The 24,826-nt window shown below is 35.1% G+C and overlaps 1 protein-coding gene and 1 long non-coding RNA gene across 2 annotated transcripts; one reads left to right on the top strand and one right to left on the bottom strand.

Moving 5' to 3' along the window:
* The first annotated feature begins 3,642 nt into the window (after positions 1–3,642).
* Positions 3,643–24,254, top strand: LOC123668125 (putative fatty acyl-CoA reductase CG5065). Its single transcript, XM_045601917.1, has 12 exons — positions 3,643–3,729; positions 4,632–4,748; positions 5,853–6,010; positions 16,332–16,422; positions 17,019–17,164; positions 17,471–17,580; positions 18,117–18,200; positions 19,156–19,264; positions 19,974–20,050; positions 20,578–20,740; positions 21,156–21,413; positions 24,098–24,254. The coding sequence occupies exons 1-12, from the start codon at positions 3,655–3,657 to the stop codon at positions 24,252–24,254; spliced, it is 1,545 nt and encodes a 514-aa protein (XP_045457873.1). The 5' UTR covers positions 3,643–3,654.
* On the bottom strand, positions 7,157–7,495 carry LOC123668166. Its single transcript, XR_006745518.1, has 2 exons — positions 7,331–7,495; positions 7,157–7,236 (listed from the first exon to the last, which is right to left on the bottom strand). It is a non-coding gene; the product is annotated as an uncharacterized LOC123668166 (long non-coding RNA).
* Positions 24,255–24,826: the final 572 nt, after the last annotated feature.

The raw sequence follows: 24,826 nt of genomic DNA, 5'->3' as shown, positions 1-24,826 counted from the left end.
TTTATTAAAATCGATTGAAATAAAAATTACTGACTTGTAACAAATATTATAATACTGGACCGAAGATCTACCTAAGATTGCCGGTGTAGGCTGGATGAGGATTATGGAAAACCGGGACGTCTGGCGCGAACTTGGGGAGGCCTGTGTCCAGTAGTGGACTGCAATAGGCTGAACTGACTGACTGACTGGCTGATCAAATATTAAAAAATTAATAATTAAATCATATAGGTACGTACCTACTGCTCTCACTCTTATAAACATATAAAATAAAAATCATATATCAAGTAGTACAAAAAATAAGCCCAAAGAGCTAAAAAGTATGGCAAATAATAAATATACGAATAACATTTTTAGCTTTGTGTTCACTATGTTATCATGTATAGGAGTGTTCGATAAGTGTGTCTGTCTGTCAAAAAATAGTCGTCAGATATTGATAATTTTACCCATCAATTGCAATGAGACCACATAACAAGCACCACTTTTTGATAAAAAAAAGATGAATTGAAATCAGTTTAAAGTTATAGGTTTCACACATAAAAATACAGTCGAATTGAAAAATTGGTCTCACTCAGAATGCTAACTATAGCAGTCTAGTAATAATATAATTATAGTATAATTATAGTACGCCGTTTCTTCCCGTGGGGGTCGTAAAAGGCGACCGAGGGATAAACCTGGCTCAAAATCATCAGAGTCCTGGAGAAGGAAAACTTTATTTGAAACCCGGGATGGGGTCTCCGTCAAACATTCGTGGCATAGCTTTAAAATGCGAAAAACTCCTGCAGCCGAACTGGCTCCTCAGGTATCGACTCGTCGTTCCTGTGGGCCTAGCCAGTGAGGTCGAGAGGGTGGCGCAGAGCTTAGGAAACTCTGCGTTTTCCTGAAGAGTGTCCTAGGCGACACAGTGTCTGTCTGACACTGTCTAAATCGTCTGCAATAGACGCACAATGATGAATTATAGTAGTTATCAATAAGATTACAATTTGATCAATTTAATAAAATATTAAAATATCATGATACGCCTTACTTCACTCTTTAAGAACAATTGTTCTAAGTAAGCTCCAGTTACGTGTTAAGTGACACACTTTGTATCTAATACTCGTGGCCAATCAAAACGCTTAAGTTTATTAAAGTTTTGCAAAAGAGAAATTAAAACGACAAAATGAATTAACATAATTCATATTACTAAATGTCGGTATTGTACGAAATCCGTTTTGTGTGTTATTGTTAAGTAACGTGTTCATACCGTGAAGTTCTAAATACGTTTCATAATGATCCAGAAATTACTCTATTTATACTTAAGTGTCGAGTCAATGAACCGTCATTTATTAATCAATCAATTACATTATTTGTAGTAAAAACAGTCAAATAGTCTAAGAACATTTCTTAGACTCGGTATTTAGTCATTAGTTTAATGGATAAAAATTATTTTTTATCTTTACTAGCTAATTATAAAAGCGACAGCCGAAGGTTGCAAAAAAAAGCAAAGTTTTATTTAAAATTAAATTTATTATAACTAAATTATAATTAATTATAAATACACGTGACAATTGTTCGATGTGAGAAACAAGAGTGACTTAAAATTAAAGATCGCTCAGTCGGAGCATCGGGTTGTGTTGGGTTCTTCATGTTGGGTCGTTTCACACGGTGCCCAGGTGCGATGCTCAGGTGCGATGCCATGGTGGGAAAGTTTCGTAACAACCTCCGGCTACTGATGCGAGACGTAGGGAATGTTTCGAAGCAAACTTCGGTCAGCAAATCCCGGCATAGAGCGTTTCGTAACAAGCTGACCCCGCAAACGTTGTTTTGCCACAAATGTTATTAACCCCTTAATTACTCCCCCCTAGGGCTTAGGGGGATGAAATATAGATGTTGTTCGATTCTCAGACCTACTCATTATGCACACAAATTTCATGAGAATCGGTCAAGCCGTTTCGGAGGAGTTTAACTACACCGCGATACGAGGATTTTATATATTAGAAGATTTTTTAGTATATGAAATAATTGTGTCTTACTCCCAAAAACCGACTTCCGTTTTCATCGACAAGTAATACAATAAAGATAGTCAAACAATTAATCGATAAAATAATATATTTCTTAAGAATTACTCAATTGACGACGAATGGACGCCGCGTTGGCGTAACGGTTACAGCCATGGATTGTACCTGTTGTGCTGGCGGTTGCGGGTTCGATCCCCGCACATGATAAACATTTGTATTGGCCATACAGGTATTTGCCGTGGTTTGGGTGTTTGTGCAGTCCTTGTGGGTCTCCCCACCGTGCCTCGGAGGGCACGTTAAGCCCAGTCGGTCCAGGTTGTTATCATGTACACCCGATCGTTACTCATGGTAACGAATATATCCGCCAACCCGCATTGGAGCAGCGTGGTGGATTAAGCTCTGATCCTTCTCCTACATGGGGGAAGAGGCCTATGCCCAGTAATGGGATGAATAATGATAATGATTCGCCGATATAAATGTACGCGCATGACTTGAACTGCGCCGAATCGGATGTTTCATATAATGATACTAGCAGTGCTCGCGACTTCGTCCGCGAGTAATTAAAAAAAAGTTATTGTTTAGTTCGCAGAGTAAGTAAATTAAATAAATTTCCAAAATAAATGTAGCCAAAGTTACTCCTTACTACATTATCTGTCTGCCAGTGAAAGTCCCGTCAAAATCAATCCAGTCGTTTCAGAGATTAGCCGGAACAAACAGACAGACAGATAGACAGACAAAAATTTTAAGAAATGTTTTTTGGTATATATACAATGAAGATATCCATATGCATATAGTAAAAAATTGGGTATTTTAATATTACAAACAGACACTACAATTTTATTAATTTGTATAGATATATAGATTAAAGCGATAACAAATATAAATACAGTCAAATTAAGTACCTCCTTTTTAATGTCGATAAACAATGTTATTTAACATTTTTTTTTATATACACTAGTGACGTCTGACCATTCATATTTTTTACACGATAAGTAATCAGCAACATAATTATAATGAATTAAAACCTTCTCCGAAACACGCTGCATCTTATCCATTTATTTGTATAGATATATCTATAATAGCTCCTGGGGAGATTGGGGATTGGGTCGGCAACGCGCTTGCGATGCTTCTGGTGTTGCAGGCGTCTATAAGCTACGGTAATCGCTTACCATCAGGTGAGCCGTACGCTTGTTTGCCGACCTAGTGACATAAAAAAAATATACTTTCGAGTTTCACGAAGTTGGTATGAACTAATGTATTATCTTATTGTATGATATAATATTGCATAATGTATTGCTGTGTGGTTACGGCAGTAAGAATATAGCCACCCCCTCTCTTCCCGTGGGTGTCGTAAGAGGCGACTAAGGGATAACATAGTTCAACTACCACCTTGGAACTTAAAAAGCCGACCGGTTGCGGGTTAACCATCCAACAGAAATACACAGGCCGTAGACGGGCAGCAGCGTTTTCGGTGCGACAAAGCCAGCCCTGTGGTCACCAACCCGCCTGCCCAGCGTGGTGACTACGGGTAACACACATGAGTTCACACCATTTTTGGCGTGAACTTGCGGAGGCCTATGTCCAGCAGTGGACTGTGACAGGTTGAAATGATGATGAAATGATGAATGTATTATCTTATTTACAGTAAACGGTGAATATGATTCCATCAGTGACAGAATTTTACGAAGGGAAACGCGTCTTAATCACTGGAGCTACTGGATTTCTTGGGAAGGTAAGATAATTTTGAAATTAAGCCATTTATTGACTAGCCAGTTCAAGCAATTGTGCAGTGACCCTGCTTGCCGCTCTGGGGTATGTGTGTTCTGAATCTGACGCCCAGACCCTGCTAACATGTGTATATCTTTTACAAATATTTGTTAATCTTTGATCAAATTATATGTAAAGAGATACACTTAACCGTTGTCTGTATTGTGACAGTAAACGGAGAATATAATCAAAGTTTAGATTTGTTAGCGCAGGTATACAAAAAGGCTTGGAATTTGTTTTAGTACTAAGGTGGCTAAAAAGCATATGGGAGTTATGATCGTAAGCTATTACCGTAGCTTATGGACGTCTGCAATACCAGAACATAAGCGCGTTGTCAATACTACTCCCGTCCTGTCCCGTTTGTCTTCGCTTCAGCCTATTTCAATACACAGGTGGACATAGGTCTTCAAAACTTCGCGTCAAATATCTCAGATATCCAGGTTCCTCTGACGATCTTGCACAGATCATCGATAGTTTTAAGGAAACATCTGCTTTAGTGGCTATCGATCCTGCGTTACACTGGACTAGCCCACCACTTCAACTTGCTGGTTACTGAGGTAGGGCACAGCAGGAATTTCTTGCTCAAAATATGGAGCAGCCCAACTGGGATATTACCTCGACCTTACAGAAGATCACAGCAAAATAATACTGTTTTCAAGCAGTATTGTGTTCCTGTTGGTAAATAAGGTGACCAGAGCGCCTGGGGGGATTGGGGATTGGGTCGGCAACGCGCTTGCGATGCTTCTGGTGTTGCAGGTGTCTATAAGCTACGGTAATCGCTTACCATCAGGTGAGCCGTACGCTTGTTTGCCGACCTAGTGACATAAAAAAAAAATAAGATGGTTGATATGTAGTATTGGTTTGCAGGCACTAGTAGAAAAATTACTGAGAGCCTGTCCCGGTATCCACACAATTTATCTCTTGATGAGGGAGAAGAAAGGCGTAAGTGGAGAAGAGAGGTTGAAGGCACTCTGTAACAATAGGGTAAGTAGCGCATAAAAATGTTATTTATTTATTGATTTATATAAAGAAAAATTTATAATCGACGTGATAAACAGTGCAGTAAAAACAATTAACAGTTTAACAGTGCACTGTGTTCCTAGAGTAATTATAAAGTACTAGCCGACCTGTGCCCACTTCGTTGGGCGTTAATATTATTTCTGATGCAAGTATATAGTAAAGTTTTCATCTCGCTCGCATTTCTCCGACTTGATTTACATATACTATGTATTATTATTCACTGTAGTTCAATAACAATAAAATATAGTTTATAGCATTCCTGAATAGCTTTACTTTCTGTTAGTTAAAGAATTTTCATGATTGGATTATTTGCGAAGATTACCCCCTACAAACATTAGTAATACCTTGCATGAAATACAGCGTCATAAGTCCACACATCTTTATCAACTACTAGCCAACCCGTGCCCACTTCGTTGGGCGTTAATTATTATAATATTAACCAAATAAAATACTTTAAAGAACAAATTTTATAGAACTTAAATAAATAATATGTTGCTCCCGCGTATTTATTATTTTAAATTACAGAACCAAATAAAATACTTTAAAGAACAAATTTTATAGCACTTAAATAAATAATATGTTGCTCTATATGTTGTCTTGCTCTATATGTTGTCTTGTTAAATAATAAGACTAAATTAATAACGTCGAAAGACTAATAAATTGTTTTCTAAAAGCGATATATGGCGCTAGTTTATTTACCATTTTGATATTATATTTTAATATTTTTCTTATTTACTGAATTTCTTGTTCAATTACAATAAAATATAGCCTATGTCACTCCTGAATAGTGTAGCTTTCTCTTAGTGAAAGAATTTTCATGATCGGATCAGTATTGGGGAAGATTACCCTCTACATACAAACAAAGTTAGAAACTTTACCTCTTTATAATATTAGTATAGATGTCATCCTGCATCGAATAAAACGGTTTATCTATTAATTTCACTTCTACATATTACATTACACATACATTTTATATCTACTGGATCAGTATTATATTAAATAAAAGTTAGGAGTGTACTCCTATCATCAATTTCCTTATTAAAGATTCTCCAAGGTAATTTATTATAGATATTTGAACATCTTCGAGAGAAGGATCCAGATGTCTTCAATAAACTGAAGCTGGTCTCTGGAGATATCCTGGAAGATGAGCTGGGTATCTCCAACGATGACCGCCAGGAGTTGCAGCAGCATTGCAACATCGTTTTCCATAGCGCTGCTTGCGTAAGGTAAGACGTTTGTTGTAAATAATTTGAAACTTTAGCAAGAGCAGGGTTGGAACTCTATCCTGCTGTATCGCTGCGGATTGGTTGAAAACTTCTTTCCCATAAGTAGCGATCGGTATTGCCACCCGACACATTGACGGAAAAAGTTGCCCGGCTATTTCGGAATACAATGTGCCGTTGACAAAGAAAATAGTGATATATCTTTAGGGCTAGGACCAAATACAAATTTTAAGCAGGTAGGAAAAAAAAAAGATTTACATAATAAACCATCTAGATATTCAACATTAAGGTAGTTTAATTTTCATTTTTACACTTACCCTCATGTAACAAAATATAATAAATAAGCCTACCTAGCTAACCCCAAAACCATCACTTCAGAAATTACAATTTAAACAAATACTAAGGTTGCTCAGTCGTAGAGAGAAGGTTCTTAATATATTTACTACAGTAAAAAAAAATACGTGATGAGTATAATGTGCTTAACGAGTATAATGAGCTTAACGAGTATACCACCAGAAATCAAATAACCTTGTAAATAAGCATAGATCAACTAAATAATGAGAAAGTCTGTACCTCTTCTGCATTAATTCATACCAATTACTTGAATTGTCAATTTGCTCTGGACATCCACCGGGTGTTAAGGTTTCAACAGGAAGTTTCGATGAGCAGGATCTCCAGCCCAAAGGTTTTACTTTAATACGGACAGATGTTTCATTGCTCTGGTGATCCACGGTAGACTCAGCTTTCAAAATATTGAAAAGATACCTTTTGGTGTTTTATTTAAATTCCAAATTCAAATATCCAGGCCTCGATGATTGAAGTTTAACGAAAATGACAGAATGAAATCGAAATATAATTTTAAGTTTGAGTTCTGTTTGTAACTCATTTAAGTTCCATCTTAATTTCAAGTTATAAATTTTTCATATTTAAATTTTTCCTACATCATGGTAACCCAAGTGTATTTTCTTCTAAAGTCATACTTCTATTAATTAGTTACGTAATATAATAAAATAAAACAATAAAATACTAAGGAAATATAAAAAGAAAGGAAGAAAGAAAGAAAACCCTGAAACAAAGAAAACACGTTGTCAAAATGGCGGAATCGAACCGATGCAAAATTTAAAAGAATGGTTTGAAATCTTACCAGAGTAGATTGCATATGTGTAATCTCTCGATCCCACCATCCCCGAAATCAGATAAAAATATCTATTTCAAACAAAACAAGGAAGCTGTAACAAAAGTAAATTACGAGTTAATATGACACCTAAAGGTTATCACAAACACAAAGGAAAAGGTCCCACCAAAATATCGAAATTAACTCACCATCATTGTTGAGATAAATAAAAATTATTATTCTCTACTTCAGAGACATACTTTTTAATATGCAGGCGAACCTGGCCAACAAAACACGAAAACGTGAAATCTTTCCCTCGCCGTTCCCAATCATGGTCGAAGCGAAAATCCTTTAATCTGGCAGTGTTGCCACTCAAAATTAAAAATTTATCCAATACAGCAAACCGAAAGAAATCTATATATTTTTATTTTTTTAAATATTATTTATAAAAACAATTTAGACAAAAATCCTAAGCAATTAAATAAATATTTAAATATGAAACAATGTAAAAACAAAACCGTGCAAATACATAGCAACTCTCCAAGCACGCCATCTAGTGAGCCCGCAAGCTTCGCTAGATAAACCTCAATACCAGGATCAATAGTAATACCGCGGCTAGAACTAGATGTCGCTATGCACCACAATTTTACTACGTTACAATACCCCCCCCCCCCCTTACGAAAAGGTTCACCGGGTGAACCACGCTGCCCTCAGCGTTTCAAACCTGAACTAAAGAAATTCCAACTAAACTATCCGGAACACTTAAAAAAAAAAATGCAAACACTAACGTATACTATATATACAGCAAAAGAAAAAAAATAATAATATTGCGGTGTATCAAAATGTGCTTAAGTGAGAGCACCTTGACATCACCTCCCAGCTCATTGTTAAATGCAATGAAGCTATCTCCACGGTGACTCACTCCTTGCTGCCAACCGCCGGAATACAATTGTCAAAAGACAATGTTTGAACTCAAATCATGTGCAGTAGTGCGCCCTTTCTAGCGACTAATCACAAGAAAAAATGTAAAAGTTTCTACTATTTATTAGACTTGGTACTAAATAAGAAGTAATAATTTTTCCTGGAACTGAACATAACAAAGACCTGAAATCAGAATCTTGAAATAAAATTCAATAACCCAGGAACTAAACAAAACGGAAAATACACGGAACAATCCAAAAAAAAAAAAATACAATGTATCAATCAGCCAAAATCTTAATACAGTAAATATCAGCATCACAAGTTATTTACTCTCTTTTGCTAGTCTTCCACGAACACTCAAATCTCAAGCATCCTAACCTTACTTACATCAACTTCATCAATCCCTATTCAAACCATGGTAATGTAACTGCTAACTCAGTACATCACTACACACTCAAAAAAAAAAACTAATTGAATATAGTCGAAACTTAAATATCCAAACAGTAAAGACCACAAAAATGAAATGCTAAATATTTACCTCTTAAAATCCTTAATATGCCAAGTACCTATAGGATGGTTGTCAGCAACTCTAACCAACTCATACACTAGAGGTGACAAAACTTTTACTACCCTGCACTTTTCATATTTAGGAGCCAACTTGGCTGTAAAAAATTTCTCAGCATCGCTTTGTGTATACGTCTTTTTCCACACAATATCGCCTACCGCATAACGTGCTGGTCTGCGCCGCAAATTATAATGCGTTGCATTCTCTGCATGAGCCTGGAACAAATTCTGTCTGACTTGACGAAATATGTCCTGTAAAATTCCAAAATTTCCAGCATGAGGAATATGGCATTCCTACCTCGTAATCCTTATCCGAGTCTTTATAAAAGGAACCATTTAGTACCGGTTCTCTTCCATGGACAAGAAAAAACGGGGAGAAACCAGTGGACTCGTTTACCGCGCTGTTAATGGCAAATTGGACTTTATACAAATTTTCATCCCAGGACCTGTGGTTGTCTTTCACAAAAGCAGCTACTGCAGTCATAACAGTCTTGTTATACCTCTCTACAAGATTTACTTGTGGTGTATACAATGGTGTGTAATGCAAATTCGGAATATTGTAACGCTTTATGAGATTACGGAATTCGAAACCCGTGAATTGCGATCCATTGTCTACAATTACGGTTTCCGGAACACTATGGTTCAGAAAAACAAAATTCTCAAGCGCCTTTACAACAGCGGCACCTGTGGCACGCCTTAACGGAAACAACATTGTATATTTTGAGGAGCAACAAGTTACTACAAAAAGAAACGTAAAACCTGATCTAGATCTGGGCAAAGGTCCTACCAGATCAGCAGAAATAACCTGAAACGGTCTACTACAGACCTTTGGTTTTCCTAATAAACCAGGAGTGGCTGTTGTTGTGTGCTTATAAGCAGCACAAACATCACAATTTTTAACATAATCAACCACATCCTTGTACATACCGCGCCAAAAGTATCGAAGTGATATTCTACGATGAGTTTTGAACACGCCGAAATGACCAGCAGTTGGGTCTGCATGGTTTTCTTTCAAAATCCTATTAATGTCGCTCTTATGGACTACCTCTTTCCAATCGAACTCACTCAAAAGCTGGTATTTACATTTACTGAAACGGAACAATTTATTATTCAAAATGCAAAAATTTGGAAAATTGGCTGGATTATTTTTACAACCATTAAATATTTTGTCATACCAGTCATCAACGATAGTCTGTTGTCCCGAACTACTTCGACCAACTTTAATCACATCAACCTTTATGAGTCTCGACAAGGTATCCGGAACTACGTTATCACTACCCTTTCTATGCTCAATAATAAAATTATACTGTGACAATCTGCAACCCCATCTGGCCAATCTCCCAGAGGGATTTTCCAAATTCAAAAACCACTTAAGCGATGCATGATCCGTAATAATCGTAATTGTTTTTGAACCAAAATAAGCTTGAAATTTCTCCACTGCAAAAATGACAGCAAGAGCTTCGCGTTCTGTCGCACTGTAATTCCTTTCATTTTTATTTAAACTCCTACTGACATATGCGATGGGATGATCATGTCCATCTACCTCTTGTGTCAACATACCGCCAACTCCATAAGCTGAAGCATCGCAATGTACCTTAAATGGCTTGTCGAAATTCGGAACCGCAAGCACAGGTGCCGTTACTAGTGCATTTTTCAAAGTATTAAATGCCACCTCTGCTTGTTCACTCCACTCAAATTTTGGTGCGTTCTTGCCTTTACTAGTTAATCTATTGAGTGGGGCTGCTATAGTCGAAAAGTTTCTAATAAAACGTCTATACCAGGAACATGTACCTAAAAATATTTTTACATCCTGTGCGGATTTTGGTGTCGGAAAATTCATGACCGCGGCAACCTTCTCTGGATCAGTTCGTAACCCGAATTCATCTACCATGTACCCTAAATAACGTAATGATTTCCGAAAAAAACTACATTTTTCAAAATTTATAGACAATTTAGCCATTTCTAATTTATCCAAAACTCTATTTAACAAAATTAAATGCGTTTCAAAATCTGAAGAGCAAATCACAATGTCGTCTATATAACAAAAAACTCTCCCATTCGTTATATCGTTACAAAAATTTTGATTAAATAACCGGTCCATTAATCTCTGTTGTCGTGCTGGAGCACCACATAAGCCAAAAGGCATAACTTTAAATTTAAACAAACCCCTACCCGGAACTGTGAAACTAGTTTTCTCTTGAGAATCTTCACTTAACGGAATTTGCCAAAAACTAGAACTTAAATCAATTGATGACAAAAATTTAGCTTCTTTTAGGCTATCTAGAATTTGCGGAATGTACGGAATCGAATATGAATCCCCCTTGGTTACTGAGTTTAACTTACGGCAATCCAAGCAAAATCTCCAGTCTCCATTTGCCTTTTTAACCAAGATCACTGGGTTATTCCAAGGACTCTCACTAGGAGTGACTACATCCAATTCCAGCATTCTATCTAGTTCTTTACATAATGCATCTTTCTTTTCCGGAGAAAGTGGATATTGTTTAATCTTAATAGGTAAAGCATCACCGGTATCAATAATATGTTCAATCAAGTTAGTTCTACCTAAACCTATCCTTTGTGATGAAATATCCAAAAATTTATTTACTACTGAATTCGCTAATTCTTTTTGCTGGTTTGTTAATGATTAAAAAGATTTTATGGTATGAACTGGTTCATTATCAATAACATTTAAATTATAAAATCTTGAAGGTGCCTTACTCAATTCCAAATTATCAAAAATTCCTGGCGCTAACTGAAACGTTTTCCAAAAGTCACAACCAAAAATAACATCTACCACAATAGATGGAATTACAAAAAATTTAATAATGTGAGTCATAGAATTGTAAGTAATCGGAATAAACATGTAACCCAAGCAATGGAGTTGGTCCCCATTTGCCACAGAAAATGTGGTGTCATTATCCACATGTAATTTGTAACCCATTTTCAAAAAAACCTTGTGCGCCTGGTTACCCAAAATTGACGCGCAAGCACCGGAATGTAGTAATCCTGTAATCTCTAAGTTGTCTACTGAAGTCTGTAAATGTGGTCTAACATCTTTTTCATTAATTGAAAACAGAACTGTGTCAGGTATGCAAGTTGTTTTACTATAATTGACACCACTATGTAATTGTGTCTCTGCACAGTCCTGGTATATTAGTTTTTTGGATTTTTATCTGAAAGTGGTTGTCTGACCAAAGGCTTCTTACTACACACTGGACATGTTTTAACTGTGTAGTTCTGCAATCCACACGAAAAACACCTTAGAGACCTCGGAACAACCCTACAAAATTTAAAGTTGTGGTTACCCTTACCACATTTATAACAAAGTTTTCTAATTGACTGTACCAAATTATTATTTTCACTCCTATTAACCTTAACCGCTGTCGCCGAAACTGTGTTCACCTGTTTTGAATTCGGTTTGTAAGCAAACTCAGAACTTAGAAGTGCTTTATTACTACTGGGCTCCAAAAATAAAGCAGAACGTTGTTTGGCAGCCTCTAGTTTACGACACTTTTCTTTCAAAACCGCTACTGAATCTATGGTTACTAGGGCCAGTTGCTCGGAATAACATGGACGAATATTATGTAAAAGAATGTCTAATTTTTGTTTTTCAGAAAGTTGAGTCGTTAATCTCGCAAACATACAGAACATTACCGAAAAATAAATACACACTGGTTCATCGGGGCCTTGCGTACGAGCTCTGATTTCCCCAATTAACCTGTGATCATAATCGACTGCGTCAAATTCTTCCAAAAATAACTTTTTTAATTCTAACCAATTTGAGACTAATGATTTATTTCCTCTGAACCACAACAAAGCTTTACCTGTAAACAGATGAAAGGCAGAAATGAACAGCTTCGAATCTGAAACTCCATAAGACTTCTTATATTCTTCCACACGTTCGATGAAGCTACGTGGGTCTCCCTGTCCATTGTAAGTTAACTTCCACTTGGCGACATTTTTGTCCCCAGTGCATTCTACTGTGGAGCTGTCTGAAGTCAAGGATTCGCTTTCCTGAGCCCAATCATTGTTAGGTTCCAATCTTGAAATTAGAATATCCAATTTTGAACTTATCTCACTCCTCTTACCTTTTAGGGTGAGCTCGGAAGAATGTATTCTTAAATTTCTGAAATATAAATGTGACGCTAAAGCTTTAGCCCTACAAAGAATATGTCGCTCTTTATTTTCCTCAAATTTCTTAATTAAATCTTTTAAATCCTGAAGTTTTTGAGAAACAACCTCCAACTCGGTTTCAGCATCAATGTCCGTTTCCAAAATTGATTCAGAAGGAATCTCTGTTATTAAATGTTTTAATTGTTTCTTCAAACCAAGCACAGTAGGTGCTGGCGTTTCAGAACGAATGGACACCTCATAAGTTAATTCGTCTTTCAAAAGAGAGTGAAATTGCACAAAAGTTTGTTCCATTTTGATTTATAAAAAAAAAAAAAAAATCGGTACAGCCAAGATATTAAAAATGGATCCCGGTGGTATTATCGTTACTAAAAAAAAAAAAGGTTACAAAAGCTTCAACATAAATCAAAATTACTTATACGGAATTTAAGCATACTATTAAAAAAAAAACAAAAAAAGAAATGTTTAAACTTAGCCTACTCTTAAATAATATCTCAACAACTATGCTTCCATTACAAAATAATATATCTAAAGTATACAGAAAAAAGAAGAAATAATACTAAATAACATACAAAATTGTAAGGTGTGATACAGCCTTTGTGTCAAAATAATCAATGTGGCACAGCCTTCATATACACAACTCAACAAAAAGAAAAAAATATATAACCTAAACTAGGTATAAATTATAATAACTCTAAACAAAAACAATCAACTTACTATGAAATACCAAATACAATTTAACATTGGTCAGTTGAAATGTTCATATAACTCTATATGAACCCAGAATAAAATAAAGAAAATACATAATCTAAATTATCAGAATTATCAAAACAACTTGAAGTGTGGTATGGTATAACCCCAACCTCTAAATCAAATAAAAGTAACTAATCTAATCAAATAAATAAATATAAATGTAACTATGTCTAAGAAACTACTGAATCTTAACAATTGTCAAAAGAACGTCTTCACGGAAAACTTTTGAAAGTCAAAACCTTCCTAAAAGAAAAATAAACAAAATGCCAAGGCACAATATGCAGTGCACACAAGAATGAATAATTGCAAATATGATTTGCTACCAATAAAATGCAAAAAAAAAAAAAAATTATTTACTTTTAAAATTTTTTCTTTACACACTGACAATTGTCAAAACTCAAAATACTACTAATATCTACAGGTGATATACTCATCAAACAAGATAACATAAAAAAAAAATTATACTCGCAACAAAAAAAAAATTGATATTAAACTGTGATTACAACAAAAAAAATTCAAAATAAACCATGGGTTTTATTGTTTCACTTTAATATCTATGTTTGTATATAAACATTACGATTTAAATTAATCCGTGGGCGCCATTGCCCAGGTGACTGTTAAAACAACCGGGATCGACAGACTTACGTAGTCACTGAGGCAAGGCATGGAAACACAAGGAAATACACCAAAACCTAAAACAAACATTTTTGAAAATACAAATATCTGCAATGAGAGGGAAACGAATCTTCGACTGCTATTTATGTTGTCGATTATAATCACCACTAAGCGGTTATCAAGAATAAGCAGAAATTAATACAAATCACACAAGTCCAAATAATTGTTTTGAAATAACAATAAATAATTTTCAAGCTTCATAAATATCACAGCTGGAGAGCACTCGTATTATGTAGTAAATAAAAAATACGTTGTACTAGCTCATTTAATCGTCATGCTTTACTGACTGGCACAGTTTGTGGTAACTCTATTTTGTATTGTAAGCGTTTTAGGTTGAATTCCCGTCCCAAGTCTGGGTGTAGTGTGTACATTTATTTATTGTATAAAAAAATGTAGTAATAGGCAAGCGTACTCATATAAATTGTATTAATTTATGATGTTTTCTTGTTTGGAGTGTTAAAAACAATATTTAAAAAAAAATGTAAGCAGTTGTTATCACATATGGGTTCAGGCGAGGACGTAGATGATATTTATGGAGATTTAAGTAAAGCGTTTGACAAAGTGGACCATAATATACTTCTTAGAAATTAAAAAATAAATTTTATATAAATGACTCGACGTTGCTGTGGTTCAATTCCTACCTAAAAACTGCAAAATGAGGGTAGTGGTAAATGGATATACTTCACATTATTGCACCCCTTTGCCAGGTGTTCCAAAAGTATTTATTCTGGAACCTATTTTATTTGGCTCATTTTTTGATAACATTAAATGTATTAAACATTCTGAATTCCTTATATGCAGATAATCTAAAAATATTCAGAGTCGTACTGAATGAATTTGACTATGAGTTATTTTAGAGTGATATTACCGATATTGCTCAATGATAAAAAATTAACTCTATGACTATAAATATTGACAAGTTATAAAATTCTCTAGAAAACGCAATAATATAATTCTGGGTACCGTATTGCTAATAAGTATTTGACAAGAGTAGAGGAAGTAAGAGACCCAGGCGTAATTATAGATTCAGAGTTGCGGTGTAATCGTCAGATAAATCATGTTATTAAAAAAAGTTTTCAAGATATTGTAATACCAAAGAGTTTCAACATCAATATAAGCTCTTAAGACCCTATATAATGCACTGATACGCAGTAACATTGAGTACTGTTGCTTTCTTTGGTACGCAGTGTATCAAAACTACGTACAGCGCATTGAAAAGGTAAAAAAAAAAAAAATTTAAAAAGACTATTTTTTAAATCTAGAACACAAAACAATCTGCACCTCAATAACTATAATGACCGGTAACGTAATTTCAACTACCTTCCTTCATAGAAACGCAATCAGGCTCTTGGCGGCAATTTTCTTCAGGTCTTGAATCGAATTAATTTGAGTACACCCAGAATATCGTCCAGGGATAAGCTTCTTTAGAATATATAAACTATTTCATGTTATCTATACATCTATACAAATAAAAAATAAATAAAATTGGAGTGTCTGTTTGTAATATTAAAATAACTGCTTTTTACTAAATGCATGTAGATGTATACACGGTACATATACCAAAATAACATTTTTTACAATTTTTCCGTCTGTCTGTCGGTTTGCTTGTTCCAGCTAATCTCTGAAACGGTTGGACCGATTTTGACAGGAAATTCACTGGCAGATAGCTGATGTAATAAGGAGTAGCTGAGGCTACTTTTATTTTCAAAATTTATGTATTGTGTACCTCTGCGAATTGAACAATAAATATTTTGTTGGATTCCACGCAGACGAAGTCGCGGGCACAGCTAATACATAATAAGTCTAAGTGCATAGATAACTTACCGCCTAATCTCATGCAAAACATGCAGTTTTTCTTAAAATAGACATAGACATCTTCGAAGATTCATTAGGCCAATTAAAAAAAAAATTAAAGTGTGGTGGACCTTGATGTATAATTATAATAGAGTTTTGGTTTTTTTACTGATTACAGTGGAATTTTAACAATGTTGTAAAAACTTTAATTTAAATGCTTAATTGTGTAACTTTGTGATATTGTTATAATGTACAAGGTTGTTTTATGTACTTAGTTTGTACGCCTTTATTAAATATATAAATAAAAATGTCTGTTATTATATTTAAACCACTTCGACAATATATTATTTTTTAACGACGATATATTTTCAGATTTGACCAGAAATTGAAAGATGCTGTCGACATGAACACAACGGGTACGCTACGTGTTCTAAAATTAGCTGAAACAATGGAAAATCTTAAGGTACTAACAATTAATAGGAGCCAAAATTGAACACTTTTTAGTTTATGGAATCTAAAACGATTATCATTTTGATACTGCCAATATTTGGGCAACGCAAAAGCGATAATATTTAACATGAGTCATCCGTGACCATCATGTGTGTGGCTACGGCAGTAAAGAATATAGCCACCCCTTCTCTTCCCGTGGCTGTCATAAGAGGCGACCAAGGAATAACACAGTTCCATTATCACCTTGGAACTTAAAAAGTAAATCGATGGCGGGATAACCATCCAACAGCTGGTTTTGAAATATACAGGTCGAAGACGGGCCGCAGCGTCTTCAGTGCGACAAAGCCAGCCCTACGGTCACCAACCGGCCTGCCCAGCGTGGTAATTATGGGCAACACACATGAGTTCACGTCATTTTTGGCGCGAACTTGTGGAGGCCTATGTCCAGCAGTAGATTGCGATAGTCTGAAGTAATGATGATGTGATCAGTGATCATGGCGTTCATTTCGACCGTGAAAGCTTAAAACTCATATAGAATTAAAATAGTTCGACATATTACTTTCTGTAAAATTTAGAAGTCATCAAGTACAATTGTATAAAACATTTCAGGCATTTGTCCATCTCTCCACTGCATATTGTCGTTGTGAATTGAGCGTGTTGGAGGAAAAATTATACCCCGCTGTTCATAATCCTGAGAAAATTATCGATCTAGTGGAGTGGCTTGATGATAATACACTGGAATATTTGGAGCCGAAGTAAGGAACATCATATTTCCTAAGAAAACTATCCTTAGTAGTACTAAGGGCTTTTATGCCATTTTATTTACTGGGGCTAATTAAGCAATATGCTTTAGTTGTTATATTTTCAATATTCATCTTCAACTTTTGATTTCGTCAAAATTCACGTAGGAATCATTCCCATATCAAAATTTAACAAAATTAGAAGGCTACATCTGCTAGATCATTCTTAAATTGTTTTGCTGATTTCAAAACTGAATCACAACAATATAATTATGGAATTAAATGTCAAAAATAGCATACAAAGAGCTACGTTTCTTTCAGACTAATTTCGTCCGAACCCAACACTTACTCCTACACAAAGGCAATAACCGAAGATCTAGTGGCTGAGTACAGCTCCAAGTTTCCTATCGCTATTGGAAGACCATCTATTGGTGAGTAAGGTCTTAAGGTGTTCATATTGGTACCAAATCTTTTTTTATTACTAGCCGTTGGCGCTGTGTGGCCCTGCATTCTTGCATTCTGGTCCAGGGATTGTGGATTCCGTTTTCACCCCGACTGTGAGCGTAATATGTGTATTTATTTATATATGTATACTTATGACAAAAAAGGAGCTATCAGTCGACGGTTACCTATAACACAGGCATTAAGCTGACTAGCTTACGAATAGACGTCCGTATATGTATGTTAAAGATGTAAAAGTTAAAAAGTTAAAATGCTTATCTCTCTTATTTCTAATTCATTTGAATTATGTAATTATTAATTAAACACAATATAAACAAATTCATAATTTCAACCAATGAAATTAACTGCTGCGCTAACTGCTGACTATTTACTTTTTTATGTATATTATGAACCAAAATTTGTAGATTTAGTCATATAGATTTTTACAAGAAAATATCCATTATACGGGGAGAAACCATTTTTGTAACATTTACAGGCATGTAGTAAACAGAAAGATTTTTTCCAGTTACTGCAGCTTGGAAAGAACCAATGCCAGGCTGGGTCGATAACAAGAATGGACCGACAGGACTTATCATTGGTAGTGGAAAAGGTAAAGGACAAAAATTATCTAAAGTTTAGATTCTAAACTATGTCGTGTCTCTTTTCTAACCGACTTCAAAAAAAGAGGAGGTTACTCAATTCGACCGTATATATATAGATATATTTTTTATGTATGTTCGAGGATAACTTCATCGTTTATGAACCGATTTTGATAATTCTTTTTTGTTGGAAAGGAGATATCCCAGTTGTGGTACCATGATAAGGAAACCAGGATCTGATGATGGAATCCCAGAAAGATCGAGGGAAAACTTCAAAAATCGTGGTGACGATTTGTGCGATTGTTAAGTTTTTTCGTCTACTTACGTTGTATTATTTGTCGATGTAATTGAAGTCGGTTTTTTTTCGTTTGCGAGCAAACACAATTATTAGAGATATATGACGAGTGAAATTGTTCGAAACGACTGAAGCATGAACCCAGTTGAGTGACGAACTGGCGCAGTTTGCAGTGACTGCTTTCTGCTCTAGGGGTTGCGGGTTTGATTCCAACCTCAAATCCGAGCGTAAAATATGTATTTATTAATATAGCTATGTATTAAAAGTAATTACTTATGTATATATTTTTAAAAAATTAGCTATATCACTCAACTTACTCATCATAGGAATAGACAACCGTGTGTGTATTTTTTTTATACAACTAGGTTGGCAAACAAGCTAACGGCTCACCTGGTGCTAAGCGATTACCGTGGCTTATATACAGACGCCTGAAACACTAGAAGCATCGCAAGCGCGTTGCCAACCCTAACCTGAAACCCCCAAAGAGCTCTGATCACCTTACTCACCACAGGAATACAACATAGCTTGAATCAGTATTATTTAGCTGTGACCTTCTCGATCGAGGTACTTTCCCAGCTGCTCCAGATTTTGAGCAGGATATACCCTGCTGCGCCCTACCATGCGTATGTTAAAAATGCTTATTTTTTTATTTCTATGATTTTCGACGTTAGGTGTGATTCGAACAATGCACTGCGAGCCATCATACCAAGCGGACGCCATTCCCGTCGATGTCGTAGTCAACGGATGTATTCTTATAGCTTACGTCACAGCTTTGGATAAGTAAGTCGAAATTTAAAAATAAAAACCATAAATTATCTTTCCGAAGTAAGTTTCAATAGCTCTTTCGAACGATTATATTACAAATTATAATTTTATCTGCTTTAATTAAATAATTATAAATAAAAGTGAAGCTATGGTAGCTTCAAAATATAAATCTGGCATCAGAGAAGAATCAGCAAGAAATTCCACAGCTACACATTAACAAAACTGTCATTACTAATGTGTTTAATTTAAGTCGCTTATTTATTGTTCGAAAGCAATAGCGCATTTCACTTCAGTTAATACAATTTATTTTGTCTGGCTGTAATAGCTTAAGAATGTATATTGAATTTGTGAAAACTTTACTCATCAGTGAATATGTTGATGTGTACTAAAATGAGTGACCTTAACTCGTGCCCGGGACACAATAACTTCTTTACCCCCCCCCCCCCCCATTCAAAAACCATATATGTCCAACAATTTTTTGTTTTGCGGACCATTTGGCGCCCTTTTGTGAGTAGCGCCCGGGGCATGGTACCTCCCCCCGCTACGCCACTGGCTAAAATCATTGTGTTATGTTATGTAAAATAAATAAATAAATTAATAAATAGCTATAATATCTATCGCTGGTTTTGCCTACTAGCGATAGATTTATGACTGACGATGAATTTATATGCAGCCAACTTACTACCTTTAAATGTTCTTTTAAAGCATATTAATAATATTGCAGGCCAAAAGATGTACGCATTTTCAATATCACACTATCCGGAGTCCAGAAGATAACGTGGCGAGAAGTTATTGAGTTAGGTGAGTTTTTATTGAAGCTTACTCATTAAGAATCTATTTTCAAATAAAGCGAAAAAATATGAGGATCAAAATCTACTGTACGAATGACCTAGTTACGTTTTTGTTAACGCCATCTATCGACGTTTTCTAATAACGTTATTTGATTCGTTTATTTACCATTTGATATGGTATTAATCTTGTTCTTAGACTAGCAAGCCTTTTTGTGCCTATTTAGACAAACCGATCTGAAGGAGTAAACTCCAGTAGTGCGACGGAGCTGACACACACACTTTTTTGTATACGATCATAGCGGCAAACAAGCTAACTGATAAACATGATAATAAGCGATTATCGTAGCCTATATACTCCTGCAATTATAATAGCCTTACTCATCACAGGAACAAAATGCTATTTGAGAGCAGTGTTATTTTAAATTCGATTTTCTGCAAGGTCGAGGTACTTCCCCGGTCGTGTTTATCCCGAATTTCGAGCAGGATATTTACTGCTATGCCTTACTCCAATAAAGTGTAAAATTATTTTTATCCAAGGTGAGAAATGGGTCAACACCTACCCTTACACAGTCGCGTTGTGGTACCCTGGCGGCACCATCAAGTCGTACTGGTTCACTCATCAACTGACTGTGATCTTTGTTCATCTTCTACCAGCGTACTTTGTAGATCTGTTGCTGTTCTTATTGGGGCGAAAAACTTTGTAAGTATTTGTCACTATATTTTGATTTTTTAATTACTTTAAAAAATATTTATTTATTTATTTACACTTTATTGCACAGTTACAATAAGAAAATTACAAAGAAGAGAAAAAATCATGCTGAATAAAGTGCAAAGGGTCTTATCACTGACAGTGATTTCTTACAGACAACCTTTTTACTTTTTTTCTATTAAGCTGACCTTTATAGAATCGTAAACTATGAATTTGATCATGTCATGATCTTCAGCAAAGTGTTGTGTATGAGCCCACAAAGGTTTCTTAGTTGGTACGACCAAAAAAAAATTTTTAAAAAGTAAATAAGAATAAAAATAAAATTAACATAAATTCACGTTCCTAAGTTTAATGTAGTACTAAACAATATTATTTTGGTATCTTCATTACAAATTTATTCTTACAGCATGGTCAATTTACATAAAAGAATCAGCCACGGCCTTAACATCCTTCAGTACTACACCACTAAGGAATGGCACTTCAAGAACAATAACTTCCTATCCTTACAGAAGAGAATTACAGAAGCAGAAAACGAGGTTTTCTTCACAGATGTTTCTAAGCTGAATCGAGATGAATATTTAAGGGATTATGTTATTGGAACAAGACATTATGTTTGTAACGAGGATCCAGCAAGTCTACCGAGAGCTAGGAAACTTCATAGAATGTAAGTTTGGAGGATTAATTGTAATACCATATTATTATATTAATCAACTAATACTATCCATAATCAGTCAGCCAATCAGTCAGTTCAGCTTATTGCAGTCTTTTTTTTTATGTCACTAGGTCAGCAAACAAGCGTACGGTTCACCTGATGGTAAGCGATTACCGTAGCTTATAGACACCTGCAATACCAGAAGCATCGCAAGCGCGTTGCCGACCCAATCCCCAATCCCACCAGGAGCTCTGGTCACCTTACTCACCAACAGGAACCCAATACTGCTTGAAAACAGTATTATTTTGCTGTGATCTTCTGTAAGGTCGAGGTACTACCCCAGTCGGGCTGCTCCATATTTTGAGCAGGAAATTCCTAAGTTCCTAAGTTCCAGGAATTCCTCAAGTTCGCACCAGACTTCCCGATTTTCCGCAATCCTCATTCAGCCTACACCGGTAATCTTACGCATAGGTACAGTCGCTCCAGCAGTTATCCACATTAATCCATACTAATTTGTCTCTTACATTTTTACGCCTAATTTATTTAACGGCTTTTTGATGAAATTTGGTATAAAGATGGAGAAAACCTTGTGAAAGGATATAAATTACCATTTGTCTCGAAAATAATGCTTGAAAAGGGGCTACTAACAGCTAATGGAATGCAGACAACGTCGCTTGTATTGGCTAGTCTAATATATAAAATTCTCGTGTCGCTGTATTTGTTAAACTCCTCCGAAACGGCTTGACCGATTCTTATGAATTCTGAGAATCGAACAACATCTATTTTTCATCCCCAAATTTTTTTTTAATTTTTAGATAAATTATTAATTTTTTATTTTATTATGATTTGGCATGAAAAATACATACCCTAAATTGTTACCCTTCTACCATAAACCCTTATTTTTTAATAACAATGGCAATACGACGTTTGCCAGGTCAGCTAGTATAAATATATTTATTGAAATAAGGGTAGCAAAAATCTTGTTGAGAAGACAATTAACCTAAAAAAAGATCACAGCTAGCAGCAGGCAGGTAGCAGTAAGGTTGCCCCAGCCCTAAGTGTGCTTTTTGAAGCTATACTTACTTTTTTTGGCGTGTTGATGAAAAATGATAATAGTAAATTTTTATGATGCGTGCGTACACTGGCATCAAAAACCGACACACTAAAGTTAGCTAGTCAACAAAGAAGAAATTAGCAACGTGAAGCTAGCTAGCCAATGAATACACGCGAACACCGTCACAAAAAAACCGACACCCTGAAGTTAGCTAGTCAACGAAGAAGAAGTTAGCAACGTGAAGTTAGCTAGCCAATGAAGTATATCTCCTTACGTGCGTACATAAGTACACACAAACTTTTTTATAACAGAGTTAAGGTCAGCAACACGCTTATAAAATGGTGTGACAGGTGTCCATAGGTGCATGCTTACCATCAGGTGGGTCGTAAGCTTGGTGTGACCCAAGTGGGAAAAAGTACTGGAAGACAGAGCTGGTAATTGTTACACTACTTTTTTCAACCAGTACACATGTAGAAGAGTGTTAATTTTTAGGTACCCCCTCCTCCCTCATCTTTCACTAATAAAAATTCTGCTCCTATTTGCCTTCCACCACCTCCACTGCAGGTTTGTGGATAATTTTCTACCATAATAGTCACTACCAGGTGTTGGAGAGGCATATGTCCAACAGTAGACTGTAATAGGCTGAACCGACTATCAGGTGTTTCTGATAGCAATCTGTATCGATGACTTCACATGCTGCTGCGTTTCTTACGTTAACATTTTATTATTTTATTATTTAACTATGTAGTTTGAAGTCGGTTTTTTTTCGTTTTCGAGCTAAAATAATTGTTTCTACAATACAAATGGACTTTGATCAAGGATATGGTAGGATATGGTATTGTACATTGATATCGGAATAGCGAAATTATTAAAATGCTTTTTTAAAGGCATCTCTTATCACTTCCTCTGTAAGTCAACAACCCTTTTATCTGACCGTGACTTTGATACCAATAATTTGTAATAAAATTATACATATGACATAAATAAAATTAGATACTGACTGAAAAGTGAAGTATCTGGTAATAATGCAACGAATACTCTAATCTCTTGTAAGGAAAAGTTATTCTTATATATAAAATTCTCGTGTCATAATGTTAGTTACCATACTCCTCCACAACAGCTGGACCGATTTTTATGAATTTTTGTGTGCGCTTCGGGTAGGTCCTAGAATTAGCCAACATCTATTTTTCATACCCCCAAGTTAAGGGGGGGGGATTAAGGGGGTAAATAACATACTCCCCAAGTTATAGGGGGAGGGGATTAAGGGGGTAAATAACATATGTAGCAAAACAACTTTTGAAGGGTCAGCTAGTATATGTATATAGGATATTTCAGCATTTACAGTTCTTAAGGGGTGAACGTCAACGTATCAGAGCTGACACACACATTTTCTTTATCAATATTTTTTGTGATTTTTATTAAACTTTTTTGAATTATTAGCGCCCACATTGGCATCGTTGATAAAATTAACTAATATTATAAAATATAGCAGCTTTTTTCAACTTTTTTCTGGGAATTTCGACAGTATAAAAGTTGGAAATTCATATTTCTGATAGACACATTTTTGTTATTAACTAAATAGTACATTAAAAATAGTACCAAAATGTTTACTTATTTATTTTTTTCTTTTTTTCTTTTTCAGACGCTACTGGGTAGACATCGTTACAAAGATACTCTTCTGTTCCCTATTGTTATGGGTATTGTATTCTAAATGTGGTGTCATCGACATTCTTGATAATATTTATAATTATTTTTATAATTATGTAATGGATAATAGGGTTGACAGTAAAATTGAGTAGTTACTTGTTTAAATATTTTAAATAAAAAATCATTTAGGGGTCATCCATAAAACACGTTGCAAATAAGAGGAAGAGAGACAAGGTCTAAGAAAGTATGATATACGCAGTTAATATTTTTTTTATGAGAACAGAGACATTTATTATTATTATTATAAGTAAAAAATTACATTTTTGTCAATATTTGTGGGGTAGTTGATAGTGTGACAAATGCTCCATGCATGATGATAATTGTAAAATATATAGCCGTTATAAAGTTATTATGGATGGCCCTTAAACATGTGTTTAGATCAAGTTAGTATGTGACGTTATCTTAGATAATTGGTAATATTATATTTTAAGAGATTAACTATCTCAAAAGTTATTGTTTATGGCGTTAATACATTTAACGCTATGTCCAGAAAAGCTGAGTGACTTGTCTTTACAAGCTATATTATATATAGTAAAATTATCGATCATCATTGTCTAACATAGCCTAAATTTGCACTTTTTATACCAATTAATATATAAAACTTGATAAATGAGTAATCATTGGAGTTAAACTGTGTTATTCCTTAAAAAAATCTATATTACCT

The sequence above is a fragment of the Melitaea cinxia genome, chromosome 30, assembly GCF_905220565.1.
Source record: "Melitaea cinxia chromosome 30, ilMelCinx1.1, whole genome shotgun sequence".
Taxonomy (NCBI): domain Eukaryota; kingdom Metazoa; phylum Arthropoda; class Insecta; order Lepidoptera; family Nymphalidae; genus Melitaea; species Melitaea cinxia.
Note: the sequence above shows the minus strand (reverse complement) of the source record. Positions and strands in the feature narration are given on the sequence as shown.